The 22,112-nt window shown below is 35.7% G+C and overlaps 1 protein-coding gene across 2 annotated transcripts in view; it reads left to right on the top strand.

Moving 5' to 3' along the window:
- The window catches only part of AKAP6 (A-kinase anchoring protein 6), a 513,452-nt gene that overhangs the window by 460,559 nt on the left and 30,781 nt on the right, over positions 1–22,112 (top strand). For both annotated transcript variants that reach the window (XM_090270150.1, XM_090270149.1), the window contains exon 12: positions 189–404. In XM_090270150.1, coding sequence (XP_090126276.1) covers positions 189–404 — 216 coding nt within the window. The remainder of the gene's footprint in view (positions 1–188; positions 405–22,112) is intronic.

The following is a 22,112-nucleotide window of genomic DNA, read 5'->3' as shown; positions in this document are numbered from 1 at the left end:
ATTCTTTGGCATTAGTTGGGGTATCTATCTATGAGACCTCTGACTAAAGGCAACAGCAGTCCTTCTTGTTCAGTTGTTCATAGCTGAGCCTATTACTGCAACTGAAAATTAGGATGCAAGAGTGTGTTGCACGTCTTAGGAAATCTGTCCTGTTAACACTCATGGCTCGGTCCATCTCTGTGTTGCAGTCTCTGTGTCGTGAAATCAAGCAGCGGCGCCGTGGAGTGTCCTCCATCCTGCGATTGTGCCAACACCTTCTGGACGAGGGGGAGACCTGTGACCTGAGTGCAGACCACCAGCCCATGCAGCTGATCATTGTGAATCTTGAAAGGAGGTGGGAAGCCATTGTCCTGCATGCTGTCCAGTGGCAAACAAGGCTTCAGAAGAAGATGGGAAAGGACTCTGTGAGTGGTTTTGTTTTTAAAGCATAACGGCCTCTCAGTTTTTCTCAGGAAAAAATTCTTTTGGGGCTTATGTCCATCTTACAAGTGGTTTTGCCAACTAAAGGGAGAGTAATCTCCAAACACTAAATGAAACTCCGTTCATCATAACACAAATTTATTTGCTTACCAATAAGATTTATTTTAGTGTATGTATCTCAGGGTCTTTAAAAAAAAAAAAATCACATGACTATTTTTCTTAATTTTACCAAATGAAGCCATTAATTCTTCCCATCATTTCTTCACCAACAATACTGCAATGCAATAAAGTGTACTGTTTACTTTCTTGTTACATGATGTGAGTTAACATTTGTATAACAATCTCCATTGTTCCTGCTTGGAGTTCCTTCTGTTAGAGTTGTATTTCTGACAACTGACAAGTTTCCTCTTAAGAGTTTTAAGGCAGTGCTCAAGGTAGGGGTAGGGATCTCCTTTAAGAATTTCCCAAATTTATTGTGATTCAAGCTGTTGCTAGAAGAAGAAAATGTGTATGAGTAGAATTGTTTTATTATAACATAAAATGGGTACTTGTCCAGAAAACCTTCATATCCTTAATGGAAAGGTTTGTTTGATAAAAACATTGTGTTTCCCAAATGACCTTGAAATCAGTGTCTATTACTTGAAGGCCTAATTCTTATGTTTGACTTACATAAATGAAATACAAATATACGTGCATTCATGCATGTATACATACACACATAGAATGAGAAGTTTTTCTTATGTTTTTTATCATCAGTTCTATGTTTATGGAAAGTTCAAGATTCAAACTTGAAAAATCAAATGTAATAGTCTAGCCTTAAAACCAGGCTTCTCCTGTGAATTATAATATTAACAAAGCCTTAATATTTGCAATCTGATGCGTTTGGCATTGGGGACTGGGAACAGAAGAGACAATGAATTAGGAAGTCTTCTCTCTCTTTTTGCATCTGTAGTTCATTGGTTGAGACTAGGGGTTGATTTTATCAACAGTCCAGTTTAATTGTTTTGAGCTGAAGTTGTTACATTTCTTAAGATTTCCAAATTATTACCAGTAATTAGAGCCTATATATATGGATGCCTTTTTTTGAAAGGAGTTGTTTGTTGTGAAGCTACTTACCTGAAATCTTCTCTTTTTTGTGTTTGGAAGGGCAGAAGAGGTTATTTTTTATTCTATAGTTTGAAGCCTCTGAGTATGGCAGAGGCCCTAATAAAACTTAGGCAAAAACCTACTGCACCTGGAAAAACCGACATTTTGGAAGCATTTAAACTGCTTTAAGGAGAGAAAACTGGGTTTCTTCGGGGATTTACTTGAAATCCTATGACCAGGTAGCCTGGACTAGACCTTTTCAGACTAGACATAGACATTTTTACCCTACTTCTGTGGTAAAGGTAAGCTTTAGCTTTGAAACCGTGGCTCAAGCTGCTACATAGGAATAGACATAAATTGCAAATAGAGAAAAATCTCCCTTTTCTCTAGGTTGGTTGCTGGATGTGTTGGTTGTTTGGAAAGATGAAGGAAGCAAATAAGGTTCCCTGTGCTAAACAGGGTTGAAAATCATTGTCAAGAAAAGACTAGGAGAGTAGAGAGTGACACTAATGCAGTAACACAGTGAGCATGGGGTAACCTCATTAAGTTGGAGATATTTCTTGCTTCTGATCTCTGTGGATTGGGTGAAGATTCTAAACTGCTTTGATGGGCAGAGTAGTTTTTCACTGATATGGGAGGCTGTCTTTGCAGAGAATCAGAAGTCTCTAAGTGGTCTTTCATTTGTTCATTATATGTGTCCTCTCTTATGTCATCCCCTTCTGGTGCACAGGGACTTCCATTGCTGTATTTCTAGGGCCTGGGACATACTCACACATAAAAGATATTTGATAGATACTTGCTAAATGAATGAGTATATGCTTTCATTTAATAGCTTCTGTTTCACTCTAGTATTTGATTTGGAGTTACTATATCTATATTAATTCTCAGTATCTGTATTCTCACAAAATGGCTCTGAGTGTTACGTTTTTGGAAGACAATTTCACCTTCATGAGACCACCGCAAGGATGTCTTTTAACCTTTCTTCTTGTCTGATAGGGACTGTGTCTCAAGTTCTAAAACATATTGTGAAGTATCCCATAGTATACTCTCTGTTCTTTAAAAGATACTTCTGAAGGAAATTCTGTTTGAGGTATTGGATAAAGTGGTTCTAAAAAGGTGGGCTAGGTTAGAATTAGAGGCTTTGATTTTCTCTTTGTTACAGGATTTCCTTCATTAATCACTTTGGAAATAGTTTGTATAAGAAATGTCACCTAATCATCCACCCAGTACTCCTCATTGTTCAATTTACATTTGTTTGTATGATGATTTAATTCCTGTTGGTCTTCTCCACTAGTCTAACAAAAGCGTTCACTCAGCCACTTTCTACTTACCTTCACATTCCCAAAATCCCAAATAGTACCTAGGATTCAATAGGCACTCTATAATATTTGTTAAATACATGAATTTTCTCTAAGTAATGCTCAATAGTAGTCAATGTTAGAGATTCATAGGGAAATAAGAAACCCTTCCTCTTCTCAAAAAGTGAACTTAGAAAGATAATACTAATATACAAATAACTATAGTACTAAGTGATATTCATAATTACTGCCTTCAAGCTTACGGTTAACACTGATAAAATTATGGAAACTCTTTTAATAGGATTCAGAAAAATTCAGATAAATGTTTAAATGTCAATTAAACAAATTTCTTTATTACTTCTAACTAGGTAAATAATAAATATATTTATCTTTTTTAAAAAAAATTGCCAAAAAACCAAGGCTCTTCTATTAAATTCTGAGGGTCAAAACAGACAAAGCCACAAAGCATCTGTGTCCTTTATCGTCAAGATTTAAAATTGCATGATTATTTGACACTATGCCTTGTTCTTCCTATACTCTAGCTTTTTGCCCAGACTTAGTTTTGTTTATTTTGTGTTACCTGTAAAAATTGATCTCTTGAATTTTCTTCCTCTGAAACAAACTATCAATAACAGAAATAAGAGACAGATCCCTACAGATTCTATGAACATTAAAAGAAAAAGGGAATATTATGAATTATAAAAATCAGAACAGAAATTATTGAAATTGAAGACAGAAAAACAATAGATGAAATCAGGTAAACAAAAGCCATTTTTAGAAGATCAGTGAAATTGATAAGAAAACTAACTACAGACCAATATCCCTCATGAATATAGATAAAAAGATTCTTAGCAAAATTTTCTTAAATGAGCAATATATAAAATATATAACATATTAAGACCATGTAAGGTTTATCCAAAATAATGCAAAGTTAGTTTAACACTTGAAAAAAAAATGTCAATGTAATTCACCATATTTACAGACTAAGAAAGGAAAGCTATGTGATTATCCCAGTGGGTTTAGAAAGTGCATTTGTCAAAATCCAACACATTTTATGATAAAAATTCAGAAACCTAAGAATAAAGTAGGAACTTCTTCAACTTAATGAAAGGCATATACAAATAATTGACTGATTCCTTTTCTCCTAATATCAGAAAAAAATGGCAAAGATATCTAAAAATAGTTTTTACCATTTCTATTGAACATTGTATTGGAAGTTTTAACCAGTGCAATAAAGCAAGAAAAGGAAATTAAAGACATGCCTCTTGGAAGTTAATGGCAAAATTATCTTTACTCACAGACTATGATAATCTGTGTAGACAATGCTACAGAATCTCCAAAAAAGATCCTAGAGCTAAAAAAAAAAAAAAGAAACTTAACAAGGCTACAGAATGAAAGGTTAATATACAAACACCAATTGTATTTTTATGTACTATCAATGAATAATCAGGAATTAAAATTAAAAACATTTATTGTATAATAGTGGCAAAAAATAAAATGCTTAGGGATATATTTAACAAAAATATGTGAGATCTATTCTCTGAAAACTAAAAAATATTGCTTAGAGAAATTAAGTAACTAAATGAGTGAAGAACCATACTGTGTTCATGGATCAGAAGGCACAACATTGTTAAGACATCTACTATTCCCAGACTTATCTTTAGAGTTAATGTAATCCAAATGAAAGTCCCACTGATGCTTTTGGTACGAATTTGTAAGCTGATTATAAAATTCATATGGAAATGCAATGTATCTAGAATAGACAAAATGTTTTTGGAAAAGATGAATAAAGCTGGAGTAATTACACCCTCTGATTTCAAGACTTACAAGAGAGTATTATCAAGCCAAACATATATCAATAGAATAGGATACAGAGCTGCACATAAATGTCAATTAATTTTTGACAAAGGTGCAAAAGCAATTCCAAGGATAATCTTTCAACAAGTGATCCTGGCACAAATAAATATCCATAGGCACAAAAATGAAATTGAACTCTGTATTGTACCATATACAAAAATGAAGTTAAAGTGGATCATAGACCTAAATATAAAATGTAAAAACCATTTAGAAAAAAATTATAGGGTAAAATCTTTGTGACCACCAGAGGAATTATAAAGGGTAATGAGGAAGCTTTTGGGGGGTGGTATATATATATATATATAGGCCCTGGCTGGTTTAGCTCAGTGGATTGAGCGTCGGCCTGCGAGCTAAGTGTCGCTGGTTCGATCTTCCAGTCAGGGTACATCAGAGAAGGAAAACTCTGACTCCAAAAAACCTCCGCTGCCTTGCGGCATACCTCTTCAGGGGAAAGGCTAAGGGAGTAAACCCCGACAGAAAATCCGGAGCCGGAGTCCCTAAGGCGGTTTGACGTTGTAGTCAACACCGGCAACTCCTGCGGCGCACCTGAACCCAAGCTGTATCGACTCCGTCTTTCCCTTGGACCCTTCAGCTGCGAAGAGAGGGGGGGTCTGCTGCATGGGCAACAGCAGACCCTCCATATTACCCTGCCCAGGCTCTGTAGCTTCAGCGTCATCACAAGATGTCGATTCAACACGGGAGGAGACAGATACCATGTCACTCCCGAGTCGGACTGCACAGCCATTCTCGGCGGTGCAGATAGACTCTTAAGAAGCTACACCATCGTCTCTCGAGACGGACGGCTGCCGACGACGATATATATATATATATATATATATATATATATATATATATATATATATATGTTTTAAGTAATTTACATGTTAAGACACATAAGACTTTTAACAACTATATGGTATATATGTGCCATTATCCTCTCAAGTTTACAGAAGAAAAAGTTGAGGCAAAGAGAAGTTTCAGCAGCTTGTTGAAAGCTATGCAGCTGGTTTGCAACTGATCTGCCATTCAAACAGAAGCATTTGGTCTCCAGAGCCAGTGTCCTGAATCAACATCCTAAATTGTCTGAGATGAAATAGTCTTTAACAATAAGAATGGTGCAACTGCAACTACTTTTTAAAAAATCAAGTAGATTAACAGAACTTTTGTAAATGCAAATCTTATTTCTCCAGTACCATTAAGAAAATTCCGGATTAAATAACTTCATTATCACAGGTGATATATTAAATGCTCCAAATTAGCCAAACCTAAGTGGACTAGGAAAAGCCGTAATTTCTAATGAGAACCTTAACAAAGAGGACTAAGCAAGCATTTTCCTTTTTAAAGTATTAGAAACAATAGAGAAGAGAGAATTTGGCCTGCCATGTGAATTGGTTGACCATTGGTAGCTTATTGGCACTTAAAGATTTTCTTTCAGTACTTGGGGCTTCTTATTAAATTTACACATGTTTCACAGAAACTCCTGACTTTCATGGAATTTGTATTAAAAAGATCAGTTTTCCAGCAGTGAGTTGTTTATATTACAAATCAGATTTCTTTTTTCAAGTGCCATCTCAAAAAACCTTTCTCTATTGGACAAATTCAGGCTAATATAGACCAGTTTCCTCAGGGGAGTCTACAAAGTTGCTAACACAAGAAGGTGTCATACCTTGTGAGGATAGTTATTTCAGTTTATTTTATTTTCTTGTGTTAATTTTGTTCATATGATTGTCTGGCAAAGATCTCTCTGGAGGCAGGTGGTATAGATGTGAATCAGAATAGAATGGGGCTGTTCTGTTACTTGCTAGCAGTATTGAATATGGACAATGTCTTAAGTCATTAGGTTATCATTTTTCATATATCATCTCAGTTAATCTTCATAACAACTATAGATAAAGAAGTTAAATTTTTTAAAGACTAATTACCCAAGATTACAGAGCTAGTAAGTAGAGGAAGATCTGGATCCATGCATATCTGACTCAGTGCTTGAAGTGTTCATTGATATAATTTTCCCAACACTACATTGGTTGGTTATCAAATCCTGTACTAATGATTTATAGTCTCATTTTTTTTCTTTTTATTTTAAACTGCCTGGAATTCTTTTTGAATTGAATAAAAGAAGAATCATAAACAACTAACAGCATGCTGATTTCTGCTAATATACTATTTTCTATGAGTTGTTCCATCCTAAGAATTTTTTTTTTCCCTCGGGAGATATTTATTTATTTATTTATTTATTTATTTTTAATGTGTTTTATTGATTATAATATTACATTTGTGCCAATTTCCCTTCCCTCTGCTCCCCTCCACCCGGTGGCCCCCCTCCCTCCAGTTGTCCCCCCCTTTTAGATCATGTCCATTAGTTGTGCATACAGTTCTTCTCAACCTCTCTCTGTCTATTCCATTCCCTCCTACCATGATCCTTAATGCCTATATCATCTCCCTCCCTCTCCCCATTCCCCCTCCCCGTTGACCTCCCCCCAACATGTTCCCCATACCCATAGCTCTCTTTCCAGTCTCATTGCCTGTTTAGTTTGCCTTTGTTTCAATTCCCTAGCTTCTGTTGTTTCTTGTGATGCAGTTTTCATTTTAGATTTCATTGTCTTGATCCTCCTTTTTCTAAACCAGTCCCTTTAACATCTCATACAACAGTGGTTTGGATCTAACGAACTCTTTCAGTTTTATTTTGTCCTGGAAACACTTTCTCTGTCCCTCTACTCTGAATGACAATTTCGCTGGATAGAGTAATCGTGGTTGTAGGTTTTTGCTTTTCATTACTTTGAATATTTCTTGCCAGTCCCTTCTTGCCTGCAGGGTCTCCCTTGAGAAGTCTGCTGATAGTCTAATTGGGACCCCTTTGTACATAATTCTTTTCTTCTCTCTTGCTGCTTTTAAGATTCTCTCCTTATCTTTAATCCTCGACATTTTGATTATAATGTGTCTTGGAGTGGCTCTCCTGGGTCCAGCTTCTTTGGAACTCTCTGTGCCCCCTGGACCTGTAAGTCCACTTCCTTCCCCAAGTCTGGGAAGTTCTCCTTTATTATATTTTCACTCAATTTTTCAAGTTCTAGTTCATCTTCCTCGCTCTCTGGCAAACCAATGATTCTTATGTTGGGCCTTTTATAGCTGTCCCAGAGGTTTCTGATCCTCTCATCGTTGCTTCCCATTTCCTCTCGCTGCATTGGTTGACTGCTTGTTCCTTCTCCATATTCCAGTTTGTTGAAATGAACTCTGGATTTTATTTCCTCACCATCTGTCTCGCATGTGGTTCTGTTCCTTTCATTATGAGTGTTTTTCGCTTCTTTCTCATCTTTTTCCAAATCTTTTGTGAATTCTGTAAGCCAGCTGATAACAATGGCCCAGAACTGATCATCTGACAGGTTTCTTATCTGTTCATCTGTCAGGTTCTCCATCTGTTGCCTGGTGAGCTGTGCCACCGGGATTTCTATAGTTGTCTGCCTCATTTTGACAGATGTGTTTTGTTTTCTTGGGCCGGCTATAGGGGGCAGTGCCTGTGTACTCGTCACAACCCAGAGACCGGCGGCGATCCGCGACCTTTTTCGCTGCTCTGTGGCCCTTTGTCGTCACTGCCCAGCGACCAGTGGTGATCTGCAACCTACTTTGCAGCACTGTGGCGCTTTGTGTGGGGGCGGGGGTCCAAGATTGATTCACACAGTTATTCCGCTAGGAGACTGGGATCCGTCCTCCCGCCCCCCTGGGCCTCACTGTTCAAGGCGATGTGGTGGCTGCTTTCCCCAGCGTTGGGGTCGCGAGCTGCCGGGGGTTTGACTGCAGCCGGGATTGTCCTCCCTGCCGCTGTCCAGGTGCGACAGCAAACAGCACTGCCCTCTTTAACTCTTACCTGCCCAAAGAGCGCCGCTGGTTTATAACTTCATATATTGGGCTTCCGTGTAGTTTTATTTTCTGGAATTTCTAGTTATCCTTTGTTTTGAAGTAGTTGTATTCCTCTCTAGTTGTAGAGGGAGACCTAGCGTGTCCGTCTAAGCCTCCATCTTGGCCGGAAGTCCATCCTAAGAATTTTTGTATGATGTGTTAAAGATTAAAGACTCAACTAAACTGGATTTTGTTAGAAAATTCCATCTAGTAGTAAATCCCATGCTTCCCTCCACTTTCATCCTTGGCTTTTCTATGAAGGAAAGCTTGGATTCATTGGGAGAAATACATGGATGGAGTTAAGTAATGGGCTTATTTGGAAAAAACAAACACACCAAACAATGAGAAATCACAGAATTAAAAAAGAAAACGAGAGAGAAAAAAGTTTCTTCGGAAAAATTGAAAAGTTTGACTGATAATGTTTAGATTTTAACATGTATTCTTATGAATAATTGAAATACTTTGGATAAGGTTATCATATATCATCACTCAATAGCTTTTACTTCAAATGTATTTCTAAACATAGTAATGAATTCTATGGGAAACTTGCTTAACAAAAATAAAGGGAAAAATAACCTGACAGTTAATATATGTGCGAAGCTTAGATGGAAAGGAGCTTCCGAAGTGTTGCAAAGATAAGGCGTTTAAGGCGTTGGTTTGGACATAAAGTCTAGGATTCTGCCACAAACACCCCTGCTCTGCCAGGCTTTAAAAGATCCTTGCACATTACAGCTCCTCCTCTCTCTTGCAACTTTCCCAACTCAGTTTCTTCTGCCATCTGCACCATATGAACGAATGCTGTACCAAGTCGGAAACCCACAAACTAAATCGAGATATAAACACATATGTAAAAAGGACAGAACATTTTTTTAGTTTTCAGAAATCTGTGAATGTGATTTTTTTTTTTTTTTTAATAAAACCTGGTGAAGACACAGGGACCATACTCAGAAAAGGAAACTGGTTTGACAAAGTGTCTTATACTTATCAGTGATGTCCCCAAATAATGTCCTAACTCACTTCCGGATTTTTGTGGAAAAACATCCAGAAGTCATTCATAATAACTGAGGACATCGCTAACATAGAATGGGTGGGTGTGGGAGAGAACAGCAATGCACAGGATAATCTGTGGCTTGTTTCCCACAAATACCGGTAGTGTTGCCATTGGGAACACCATGTGGTAACCATTTCAGAGTGCTCTTATCTTCACATTCATGCTGGGACAGGTCTCTGTAAAATACTATTTTGCTCACACTATACATCCTGTAAATTACCCAGTTCATCTCTGTTTAGCCCTTTTGGGAACCTAAACCTTTACCTAAAGAGAGAGGAAACTTTTGTCTTTTCTCAGTTTCCTCACCTGTCTATTCTTATATATAAGGCCTCTGAATGGTACTTTTTTGTTTTTTAAACAAATGTTTTAAACATGAGTGATCTGAATTCCTTTGAAGTACCTTTAGTTCAGCAAATATGCCTTTGAATCCTTAGCAAATTTAGGGTTTTACATTTTTATTCTTCACAAAAATATGTATTTTTTCCTTTTTCCCTCCACTCTGGAACTCTAACATTGAAAACAGAACCTGTGTTCAGAAAATCTCTGCACACTTATTGGCCTTGAAAGTATGCAGCACATCTAACCACATAATTGAAAATAATAAGGCCACGATAAATGGGGTGGCCCCAGGGTAAAACACCCAAGGGATTCAATTGGTGTCACTTTGCATCAATGTCCATGCATCGTGGTAATTGAGGTAACATAACCAATTACCACATTTTAATTAGAGTTCTAAGAACTTGAGCACATTTGCAATGATGAGACAGCTCACTTTTAAAAAGAAAAAAAAGAAAGGTAGAAAGAATGAAAGAAAAGGGTAAAAACAAGAAACAAAAAACAAACAAACAAAAAAAAAACCCCACACATTACGTTACCCAAGCTTGTTTCTCACAAGCAGGTTACATACAAACAAAATGATGTTTTGTGAGTGAGTTTCCTTTATTTTTCTGTCTCTCGGTCTTATTATATGGTGATGCATTTTGAGAAACCAAGCATTTTAAAATGTGGATTTGTGACTAGAGAACCTGTAATAGCATTCTCACCCTAATATGATCGATGATTTTAGAAATGTATGACTAAAATAATTCTCTAGATTATGGCCTTGGCTTATAATTTCATTTCCCATTTAAGTGTTTCTCATTATCATAACTTGGGGTTTCATTCTAAGTTTTAAGACAGCGTCTGAACACAGTGACACATTATTAAATTACTTATTTCTCTGGCTCTGGTTGCTAAACAAAAATAGACCTAGATTCCACCCCCCTTCAAAAAAATTAAGAGCCGAATTACTGCATTTAGAAAATCATTTTGACTTGTGGCAATTATTTTTATAAGACTTGAGTTTAAGTGAAAAACCTCCTGTAAAATTTTAGTGCTGCTACATAATCAAGTAATTATGTAATTACTTGTACTTAATTACTTACAAGAGAGATGGTTGTTAAAAAATCTTTATACATGTCAAAAACAGCTTCCTTCTTTAGAGTATTTCTAGCCAAGCTTCAAATAGAAAAAGGCTTTTTTAAAAGTTAATTCCAATAAATGTATTTTTCTTTCACAAATCGGTTACCATTTTCTTTACATACATGCCCTATCTCTGGTTTCCACTAAAAAAGCTGAAAAAAAGGGGGGGGTGGAGGAAGAAGGAAGGGAAGGAAGAAGTGAGGAAGTGATGGGGGGAAGAAAAGAAAGAAATGATTTTAAATTACAGGCGAAGGGCTCAATTTTAAATATAAGACATTTGTCCTTAATGTGAAGATTTCCAGTAGACAGAATAGATTTTTGAGGGAAGTCAAGGAATTTCCTTTCCTTGACCATGGACTGTAAAGTGGTGATTAAGAGCTTGGGCCAGACTGTGCCATGCCATTTAGTAGCCACGTAATTGTGACAAGTTATTTAATTCTTCTATGGCTCAGTTTCTTCAACTGTAAGATGATTTCTAGTTTAATTCCATAGTGATCTGAGATCATACATTGTTTGATTCTATTTTAATTTTTTTATGGAGTGTTTTGTGGTTCACAAGGTGCTCTTATCTTAGTGAATGTTCCATGTGAGTTTGAGAAAAATATGTATTATGCTGTTGTTGAATGAAATATTCTATAAATGTCAATTAGATCCAGTTGATTGATAATGCTGTTCAGGTCAACTATATTCTTAGCAGTCTTTTGCCTGATTGATATATCAATTACTGACAGAATAGAGCTATAATCAAAGTCCTCAGTGCTGACTGAAATCTTGCTATGATAATGGATTTTCTGTTCCTTCTTGCAGTCTATTCCTTTTTGCCTCACTATTTTGATGTCCTCTTGTTACATCAATACACATTTAGGACTGTTATATCTTCTTGGAGAATTTATCCCTTTATTATTAATGCCCCTCTTTATCCCTAATAATTTTCCATGTTTTTAAGTCTGTCTGTCTGAAATTTACATAGCTACTCTTGCTTTCTTTTGATTAATGTTAGCATGATATATCCTTCTCCATTCTTTCAACCTTTCTGAGTGTTTGTGTTCCAAGTGGGATTCTGTAGACAACATGTAGTTGCTTCTTCTTCTTTTTTCTATTCTGGAAATACTTATTTTTAATTGCAGTACTTAGACCATCCATATTTAAAGTGATTATAAATGCAGTTGAGATAGTATCTATTATGTTTATCACTATTTTCTATTCATTGCATTTGTTTCTTGGTTTCTTTTCCTCCTTCTTTACTTTTAATGGAGTATTTTATGTAATTCTATTTTTTCTTCTTTAGCACATCAATTATATTTCTTTCTGGAAAAATTTTAGTGGTTATCCTAGATCTTGCAATTTATACATTTTAAGCTAATCTAAGCCTACCTTCAAATAGCACCATACTAGTTCACATGTATAGTGCTGAAAACTTAAAACAAAATGTTTTCAACTTCACCCTCCCATCTCTTATGACATTGCTGTCATTTATTTCCTAAAACATTACTACTATTACTACTTTAAATAAATAGTATGTTTTAGATCAATTAAGAATAATAAAGATAAAATATTTTATTTTACCTTTGTTTATTCCTTATCCCATGTTTTTCCTTTATACAGATCCAAGATTCTGACCTATTATAATTTTCGTTCTTGAAGAGCTTCTGTTAACATTTCTTTCAGGGCCGATCTGCTGGCAATGAATTCCTTCAGTTTTTGTTTGTCTGAGAAAGTTTTCATTTCTTCTCTGTTTTGAAGGAGAGTTTTCTGGGTATAAACTTATAGGTCAGTGGGGTTTTTCCCCTTCCTTTTGATCATTTAGCTATTTCACTCTAATCTCTTCTTGCTTGCATAGTTTCTGATGAGAAGTCCATGTAATTCTTGTCATTATTTCTCTATAGGTGAGAGTTTTTTCCCCCCTCTAACTTCTTTCAAATTTTTTCTCTTTGTCTTTGGTTTTCTGCAGTTCATATATAATATGCCTAGGTGTAGGCTTTTTGGGGTGTTTATCCTGCTTCCTAGCTCAGTGGTTCCATGTCTACTATTAATTTTGGAATATTCTCAGCCATTCTACTTCAAATATTTCTTGTCCTCCATTCTCTCTTTTTTCTCTTTCTGGTATTCCAATAACATATATGTTGTACCCGCTGAAATTGTCTCAAAGTTCGTGGATGTTTCCTTCTTTTTATCACTTTTTCTCTATCTGTAGTTTGGAATTTTGTATTAACCTGGTTTCAAGTTCAGCAGTTATTTCCTTGGTCATGTCCAGTCTACTGGTAAGTCCGTCAAAGGCATTCTTCACTTCTTTTATAGATTATTAAAAATTTCTAACATTTCCTTATGAATCATTCTTGGAGTGTTCATCTCTCTGCTTACATTACCCATTTATTCTTGCATGTTTATTTACTTTTTTCATTAGAGCCCTTAATATATTAATTATAATTACTTAAATTTTTCTGTCTGTTAATCCTCCAATTTGTGTCACTTCTGAGTCTGATTCTCATGATTGCTTTGTCTCTTTAAACTGTGTTATTTTTTCTTGCCTTTTAGCATGCCTTGCAATTTTTTTGTTGAAAGCTAATCATGATGTATCACGTAATGAGAATTAAGGTAAATAAGACACTAGTGTGAGGTTTTATGCTATGCAGGCAAGGAGCTGAGTTGTATTTAATGTTTGCCATAGCTCTAATTCTTTTATGCTGAACTTGAAATTCCTTTAGTGTTCTTGTTTTTGCCTCCTCTGCTACATTTGAGGTCTCCTAAGAATTCTCCCTCCGATACCTGTAAGTTATCTTTTAGCTTAAATCCACTGTTATTATACTGGAATCCTGCTGGTGTAGTGGTAATAAGTGAGGAAGGATAAGTGTCCTGTATTTTAAGATTGACTCTCAGTTTTCATCGGCCTGTGCCCTTGGGCTGTGACTTTGATAAATATTTCTCAGCTTCTCCACCGGCTTGGATGAGATAGAAAGGCTAGAGAGAGTGAAGTCAGAGAAACGCCATTCTCCCAGGTGGGATAGGCTCTCCTCAAGTTTTTTTTTGCCCTGGCAAAGTGGGCCTTTGCGACAGAGGGTATTTGGGTGTATTTCACAATGGTTACTCTTCCCTTCTCACTATCAGAATCACAAGGCAATTTTTCTTAGCATTTTACTGTGAGAACCTGCTGGGGTTCTTGGAATTTAAACACAGGAAAATGTGGGGTTCCCCTAACATTATGGTCCGTAGCAGCTTTTTACTCTCAAACTGTTTACACACCACTCTCAGCAATTCATTAAAATTTCCTGTTCAAGAATTGTTGCCTGTTTAATGCCTCCAGTGGCTTCTGCTTCAGGTAAGCAGATCTCACCTGTGATTCTCTGGGTTCACTTGTGTTTGCAGATTTCAGGGTAGCAGTTTGCCCTGCGACCTTAGTTTTCTTATATGTCCGAGGAATGTCACAGATTTTCAGTTGGGTCATCTTTTCCTTCTTTTGAAAACAGGAGCAACAACTTCCAAAGCTCTCTACCTGTCAGAGCTAAAATTAGAAGTCCTCCCCGCTGGTTGAAATGAAGGACTGTAACCCAAGCTAGAGGTCTGGAGCTTAGTACTAGGTACAGAAGAAGGGCAAAGCTTAACCAAGGCTGCAGGGTATGAATGCAAGAAAAACCTAAGATGCAGGATCAGGTTCAAGCAGGGCTAAGAATCCAATTTTTAAGAACCATCAATCCAAAAGGACCTGGGCAAGAGGGTGAAACCCAGACTGAACCTGAAGGACTGCACGCACAGAGAGCCCAAGGGCAATGAGAGTGGTTCCTGAAGTAGTGAAGTCCTTTTTAATACAGAACTGAAGAAAAGTAACTGTTAATGGTACAGGTGAGCCTGGGTTGGAATATAGCTTCCCATTTCCCTTAGTCCTTTTTGTGTGAAAATTGATGAAGTCACACTCCCTTCTTTTTCTCTTCTAACTGTCCTAATTCTAGTCTACTATTGCCACAGCCTGATCCCTAGAGTAGACTTTACTAGTGTGGTTATTTCCAAGTAGTCTCTCCAGTCTACCCAGCATTCCACTCCCTGTCAGGCTTCAATGACTGAAATGCTGTTATAAAGGTATTATCCCACTCAACAAGGATATCTTGTAGCTCCATTTTGCTTATAAATCAAAGTTAGCAACACCCAAGCCTCTATAGGCTATCTCCACTCTGACTATTGTCAACCTAAATAAGGAGTTAAACTGAGGCAAGCTCAAACGACTAGAAATTGAGTTTATTTGGGAATAGCAGAGGAATTGCAATTTGGAAACACATGCTATACTAAGCCACTCGCGAGTTTGTTGAGGGTTTGCGATGGACTATATTTATGAACACAGAGTGTAAAAATAGAGACGTCCATTCAGAATCCAGGCAGTAAATTTACTGGCTTGCAGATGGGCAAAGTTGTGTGGCAAATGGTCATTGCTCAGGAAGTAGGTCTTGGTCTTCTGTAAATTAGGCACTAACAGGAAATTAGTGCTTCAGTTCTTAAGTTCTGTCCTTCTGAGGGAGCATGATTCTCTATTTCATATCTTTCAGTTCCAATTTAGATTAAAATTATTTCACAATACATAAACCTTTGCCCCAATAATTGTTTTTTTTCTTTTTCATTTCATTTTCCCATTACCATTTATTACCCTTATACCCTCTTGCCCTGCAATCACCATACTGTTGTTCATGTCCATGAGTCCCTTTTCCTTTTTGCTCAATTCCTCCACTCCCTGGCACCGCACCCCCCTCCCCCATAGCTGTCATCCTGCTCTCTATGAGTCTGTCTCAATATTTCTTGTTAATTCAGTTTGTTCATTAGATTCCTCATATGGTGAAATCATATGGTATTTGTCTTTTTCTCACTGGCTTATTTCACTTAGCATATTGCTCTCCAAGTTTATCCATATTGTTGCAAAGGGTAAAATTTTCTTTTTTACAGCTGAGTAGTATTCCATTGTGTAAGTGTCCCATAGTTGTTTTACCCACTCATCTACTGATGGACAGTTGGGCTGCTTCCATATCTCAACAACTGTAAACAACACTGCAATGAACATAGAGGTGCTTATGTTGTTTTCAAATTAGGTTTTGGTTTCCTTTGGATATATTCCCAGAAATGGGATTGCTGAGTCAAAAGGCAGATCGATTTTTGATTTTTGAGGTATCTTCGTACTGCTTTCCACAGCAACTGCACCAGTCTGCATTCCCACCAACAGTGCAAAAGGGCTCCCCTTTCTCCACATCCTTGTCAGTATTTGTTGTTCGTTGATTTGTTGATGATGGCCATTCTGACAGGTGTAAAGTGGTATCTCATTGTGGTTTTTATTTGCATTTCCCTAGTGATTACTGATGTTGAACATCTTTTCATGTGTCTATTGACATCTATATGTCCTTTTTGGAGAAGTGTCTATTCTGGTCCTTTGCCCATTTTTTAATTAGATTTTTTGTTTGTCAGTTTTATAAGTTCTTTTTAAATTTAGGATATTAACTCCTTATCAGCTATATCAACAAATATGTTCTCCCATTCTGTGCGTTGTCTTTTTATTTTGTTGATGGTTTCCTTTGCCATACAAAAAGTTTTTAGTTTGATGTCATCCTATTTGTTTATTTTTTCTTTTGTTTCTCTTGCCTGGGGAGATATATCAGATAAAATATTGCTAAGAGCAATGTCTGAGATTTTGCTACCTATGTTTTCTTCTAGGAGTTTTATGGTTTCAAGTCAAATATTTAAGTCTTTAATCCATTTTGAATTTATTCTATTGTGTGGTATAAGAAGGTGGTCTAGTTTTATTTTTCTTCACATATCTGTCTGATTTTCCCAACACTATTTATTGAATAAACTGTCTTTAGCCTATGATATGTGCTTACTTCCTCTGCTGAATATTAATTAGGAATAAAAGTGTTATTTCTGGGTTCTCTCTTCTATTCCATTGATCTATGTATCTTTTTTTATTCCAGTATCATGTTGTTTTGATTACTATGGCCTTATAGTTTGATATTAGGTAGCATTATTCTTCCAACTTTGTTCTCCTTTCTCAGGATCACTGTTGTTATGTGAGGCCTTTTATGGTTCCATATACATTTTTGAAATATTTGTTTTAGTTCTGTGAAATATGTCATTGGAATCTTGATAAGAAATGTGTTAAATCTCTAGATTTTTTGGGGTAGCATAGACATTTTAATGATGTTAATTCTTCCTATCCATGAACACAGTATGTGCTTCCATTTATTTGTACTTTCTTCAGTTTCTTTCTTTGGTGTCTTATAATTTTCCAAGTACAGGTCTTTTATATCCTTGGTTAAACTTATTCCTAGGTGTTTTGTTTTTTTGTTTTTTTTTTTTCGAGGCAATCATGAATGGAATTATTTTCTTAATTTTCCACTCTGTTCATTATTGACGCATAAGAACACAACTGATTTCTGGATATTAATTTTGTATCCTGCTGCTTTGCTGAATTCGTTTATCAGTTCTTGTAGTTTATTGGTGGAATTGTTAGGGTTTTCTATGTACAGTACCATTTCATCTGCAAATAAAGACAGTTTTACATCTTCCTTTCCAATTTGGATGCCTTTTATTTGTTCTTCTTGTGTAATTGCTGTGGCTAGGACTTCCAGTACTATTTTGAATAGGAGAGATGAAAGTGGACATCCTTGTCTTGTTCCCAATCTTAAGAGGAATACTTGTAGTTTTTGTGCATTGAGTATGATGTTGACAGTGGATTTTCATATGTGGCCTTTATTATGTATGAGTATGTTCTCTCTATTCCCACTTTGCTGAAAGTTTTTATCATAAATGAATGCTGGATTTTATCAAATGATCTTTCTGTACCTAATGATATGATCATGTGGTTTTTATCTTTCATTTTGTTTATGTGGTATATACATTTACTAATTTTTAAATGTTGTACCAATGTTGCATTCCTGGAATAAATCACACTTGATCATGGTGTATGATCTTTTTGATGTATTGCTGTATTCAGTTTGCTAACATTTTGTTGATGATTTTAACATCTATGTTCATCAGGGATACTGGCTTATAATTTTTCTTTCTGTAGTGTCTTTATCCAGTTTTGGAATTAGGATAATGCTGGCCTTGTAAAATGAGCTTGGGAGTCTTCCCTTCTCTTGAATTTTTCGAAATAGTTTGAGAAAAAGACGTTTTGGTTCTCCTCAGAATGTTTGGTAAAATTCATCTGTAAAGCCATCTGGTCCAGGGCTCTTGTTTGTTGGGAGTTTTTTTATTACTGCTTCAATTTCACTAGATATGTCTATTTCAATTCTTTGATTCTTCCTGATTTAGTTTGGTAAGACTGTATGTTTCTAGGAATTTACCCATTTCATCCAGGTCGTCCAATTTGTTGGCATATAGTTGTTCATAATATTTTCTTACAATCCTTTCTATTTCTTTGGTGCCAGTAGTTGCTTCTCCTCTTTCATTTCTGATTTTAATTATTGGGTCCTCTCTTTTTTTCTCAATGAGTCTGGTTCAAGGTTTCTCAATTTTGTCAGTCTTTCTTTTCAGAGAACCAGCTCTTGGATTCATGGATCTTTTGTATCATTCACTTAGACTCTAATTTATTTCTGCTCTTATCTTTATTATTTCCTTTCTTATGTTCACTTTGGGCTTTATTTGTTGTTCTTTCTCAGGTTATTTTAAGTGCAAAGGTAGGTTGTTTATTTGGGTTTTTTCTTATTTCTTGAGATAGGCCTGTAATGCTGCGAATTTCCCTCTTAAGACTGCTTTCCCTGTGTTTCACAGATTTTGGATTGGTGTGTTCTCATGTTCATTTGCTCAAGGTGTCTTTTGAGTTCCTTCTTGATCTCATTATTGACTCATTCATTGTTTAATAACAAGTTATTTAGCTTCCATGTTTTTATATTTTTCAGTTTTCTTCTTGTGATTGATTTCTAGTTTCATAGTATTGTGGTCAGAGAAGAAGCCTGATATGATTTGAGTCTTTTTTTTTTTTTTTTTGATTTGAGTCTTCTTAAATTTACTGATACTTGTTTTGTTTCCTAACATGTGGTTTATCTTAGAAAACATTCCTTGTGCACTTGAAAGAATGTCTGTTCTGCTGCTTTGGGAGGAAATGTGCTATAGATAACAATTAAATGCATTTGATCTAGTGTGTCATTTAAGGCCTCTGTCTCATTGATTTTCTGTCTGGAAGATCTATCCATTGAAGTCAATGCAGTGTTAAAGTCCCCTACTATGACTGTATTTCTGTCAATGTCTCCCTTTATGTCCATCAAGATTTGCTTTACATATATAGTTGCTCTTATGTTGGGCGTATAAGGTTTACTATGGTTATATTATCTTGGTGGATTGTTCTCTTTATCATTATATAATGTCCCTTTTTTTGTCTCTTCCTATAGACTTCATTTTAACATCTAATTTGTCATATATAAGTATTGCTACTCCAGCCTTTTTTTCCCTTTCCATTTGTGTGAAATATCTTTTTCCATCCCTTTACTTTTAGTCTCTGCGTATCTTTCAGTTTGAGGTGGATCTCTTGGAGACAGCACCCAGTCTTTTGGCTGGAGCATTTCAGCCATTTACATTTAAGGTTATTATTGATAGATCTGTATTTATTGCCATTTTACTTTTTAAATATATGCTTCTGTTTTCTTCTCCTCCCTTAGGTTTTTCTTGTCTGGGAGGCTCTTTATTTTTCCTTCAATTTTAAATGATAGACTTGCTGAGTAAAGTAGCCTTGGTTGTTACTTCTTGCTTTTCATCACCTTGATTATTTTATGTCAATATCTTCTGGCCTAAAGTGCTTCTGTTAAGAAATCAGATGACAGTATAATGGGAACTCCCTTGTAAGTAACTAACTGCATTTCTCTTGCATCTTTTAAGATTCTCTCTTTGTCTATAAGCTTTGCCATTTTACTTATGATGTGTCTTGATATGGGCCTCTTTGGGTCCATCTTGTTTGGGACTCTCTGAGCTTCTTGGACTTGTGTGTCTTTTTCCTTCACCAGGTTAGGAAAGTTTTCAGTGATTATTTCTTCAAATAGGTTCTCAATCCCTTGTTCACTCTCTTCCTCTGGTATCTCCATGATGCAGATGTTTTTATGCTTCATGTTGCCCCAAAGGTTTCTTAAGTTCTCTTTAGTTTTTAAAATTCTTTTTTTCATTTTGCTGCTCTGCTTGGATATTTTTTCTACCTTGTCTTCCAAATCAGTGATTCACTCTTCTGCTTCATCTAACCTACTGTTTATTTCTTCCAGTGTATTATTTATTTCAGATATTACATTCCTTATTTCTGACCAGTCCTTTTTATGGTTTCTATGTCTTTTTTTTTATGCTATTGAGTATCCTTATATTCATTACTCTAAACTATATCTGATAAGTTGCTTACCTCCATTTCATTTACATTGACCCACTTTTCTACCTTCTCATATATTCACGTTTTTTTCTACCAAGAAAACCTCTAATTATATTTATGTTGTGTAAAGCTGACCAGCCAGGTGCCCTGAATCAGTCAGAGGTGAGATAAGATGGTAAAACCCTTATCCCTCCTGGTGTGTAGAGGGAAGGGAAAAAAGGAGAATCCAGTGCAGGGGCTGAGAGAATTCTGGGCCATTTTTCTCCTGCAATGAGTAACAGCCTCCTTCCTTTCCAGTATGTAAGTCTCTGTTAGCATTTTCTAGATGTTACTTTAAAGTGGCTAGGAAACACTGGTCTAGGAATAATAGGTATTAAGCCTTGATCATGAAGCAATAGTTACATTTAAAGTTTGATTTAAGAGACAACATTTAAGTAGAAATGCCAATGGGGTAAAATAATTTTGTTTTCCTTTAGAAAGATAAGATTAATTCTAATTTTCTTTTTCATTCAGTTCTAATATTTAGGTCTATTTTTTCACTTGAATTATGTTTGTAATTTTTAATATATAATGACTAAGTTTACTGAATTTCAAAGAAAAGTCTCTAGGTTTAGTCATGCAGGGGGTTAAAATTAAAATGCCAATATTGAAAAAGCTAATTTTTACATAAAAGAATGTAGCACTGCAAAAACAGTACAGGCAGGTCCATAGGTCTGAAGTCTAAAAAAACTAAATCTTTTATAACTAGGTTAAATATCTTTCGCGTAGACATAATGCTCTCAGTGTATTACTGCTGCTTCTGCGAGTATTGAATATTTAACCTGTTTGCAAAGATACTCTGTGGTCTGATTCCTACGGATCATGGAATTGGAAGGAACTAAAGTATTCCTTTAGTACCTGCTATATGAAATAATTGTTCTGAGATATGTCTATACATTAGTACAGGACATGATCTTCATTCTCAAGGGATTTACAAACTATAGAGTGACAGTAAGATAACATAGAAGAGACAATAATTATCTCAAACTGTATTTGGGCTGAAAAAGACAGAGCACCAATTACAAAACTCAGTAAAAAGCTGCAAGATAGTTGAGAGGTGAGTCTTCACTCAATTCACCTTTATATTTGCTCAATGCCTTGGCTGAATTATGTAGTAAGTAAGGAGTGAATGTATGAATAAATGAATGAACGAATCATTCAAACAATCAATCAACGAATGTAAATACTAAGTTGTGTGGTTCTATCACTATTGTAAGAATCAAATGAGAGGGAAATCACTGAGGGCTAAGTGTCCTGAGAAGTCTTTGTAGATGAGTTTAAAACAGAATTTTGAGAGATTTGGTGAGAGCACTAGAACCCAAATTTATTTATTCATTCAAAACATTTATCGAATACCTAATATGAACAAAGGTATGGTGACATAAATGAATGGGGAATATCCATGAGACAGTACCTATAATGAAGGTCAGCTTTGGAGGGAGCATTCAATTAAATTTTAGTCACTTTTATATTACTAGATTATAGAATGCCATAAAAGTCAAAATAATACGGAAGAGAAACTAGTCACTGAAATTCGCTTTTATTGTTTGTTTTGTTTAACAGAAGGAGTAATACAATGAAATGATTTATTTTAGGAAGCTTGGTTTGAAAGTAGTGTGTAGGATTATCCTTCACACATTGTTGTCCCGTTGTCCCATCTTTTTTTTGGAAAAATAGTCTAGGGATAGATTTTTTA

The sequence above is a fragment of the Furipterus horrens genome, unplaced genomic scaffold (assembly GCF_987537825.1).
Source record: "Furipterus horrens unplaced genomic scaffold, mFurHor1.1.pri manual_scaffold_3, whole genome shotgun sequence".
In the NCBI taxonomy this organism is placed as follows: domain Eukaryota; kingdom Metazoa; phylum Chordata; class Mammalia; order Chiroptera; family Furipteridae; genus Furipterus; species Furipterus horrens.
Note: the sequence above shows the minus strand (reverse complement) of the source record. Positions and strands in the feature narration are given on the sequence as shown.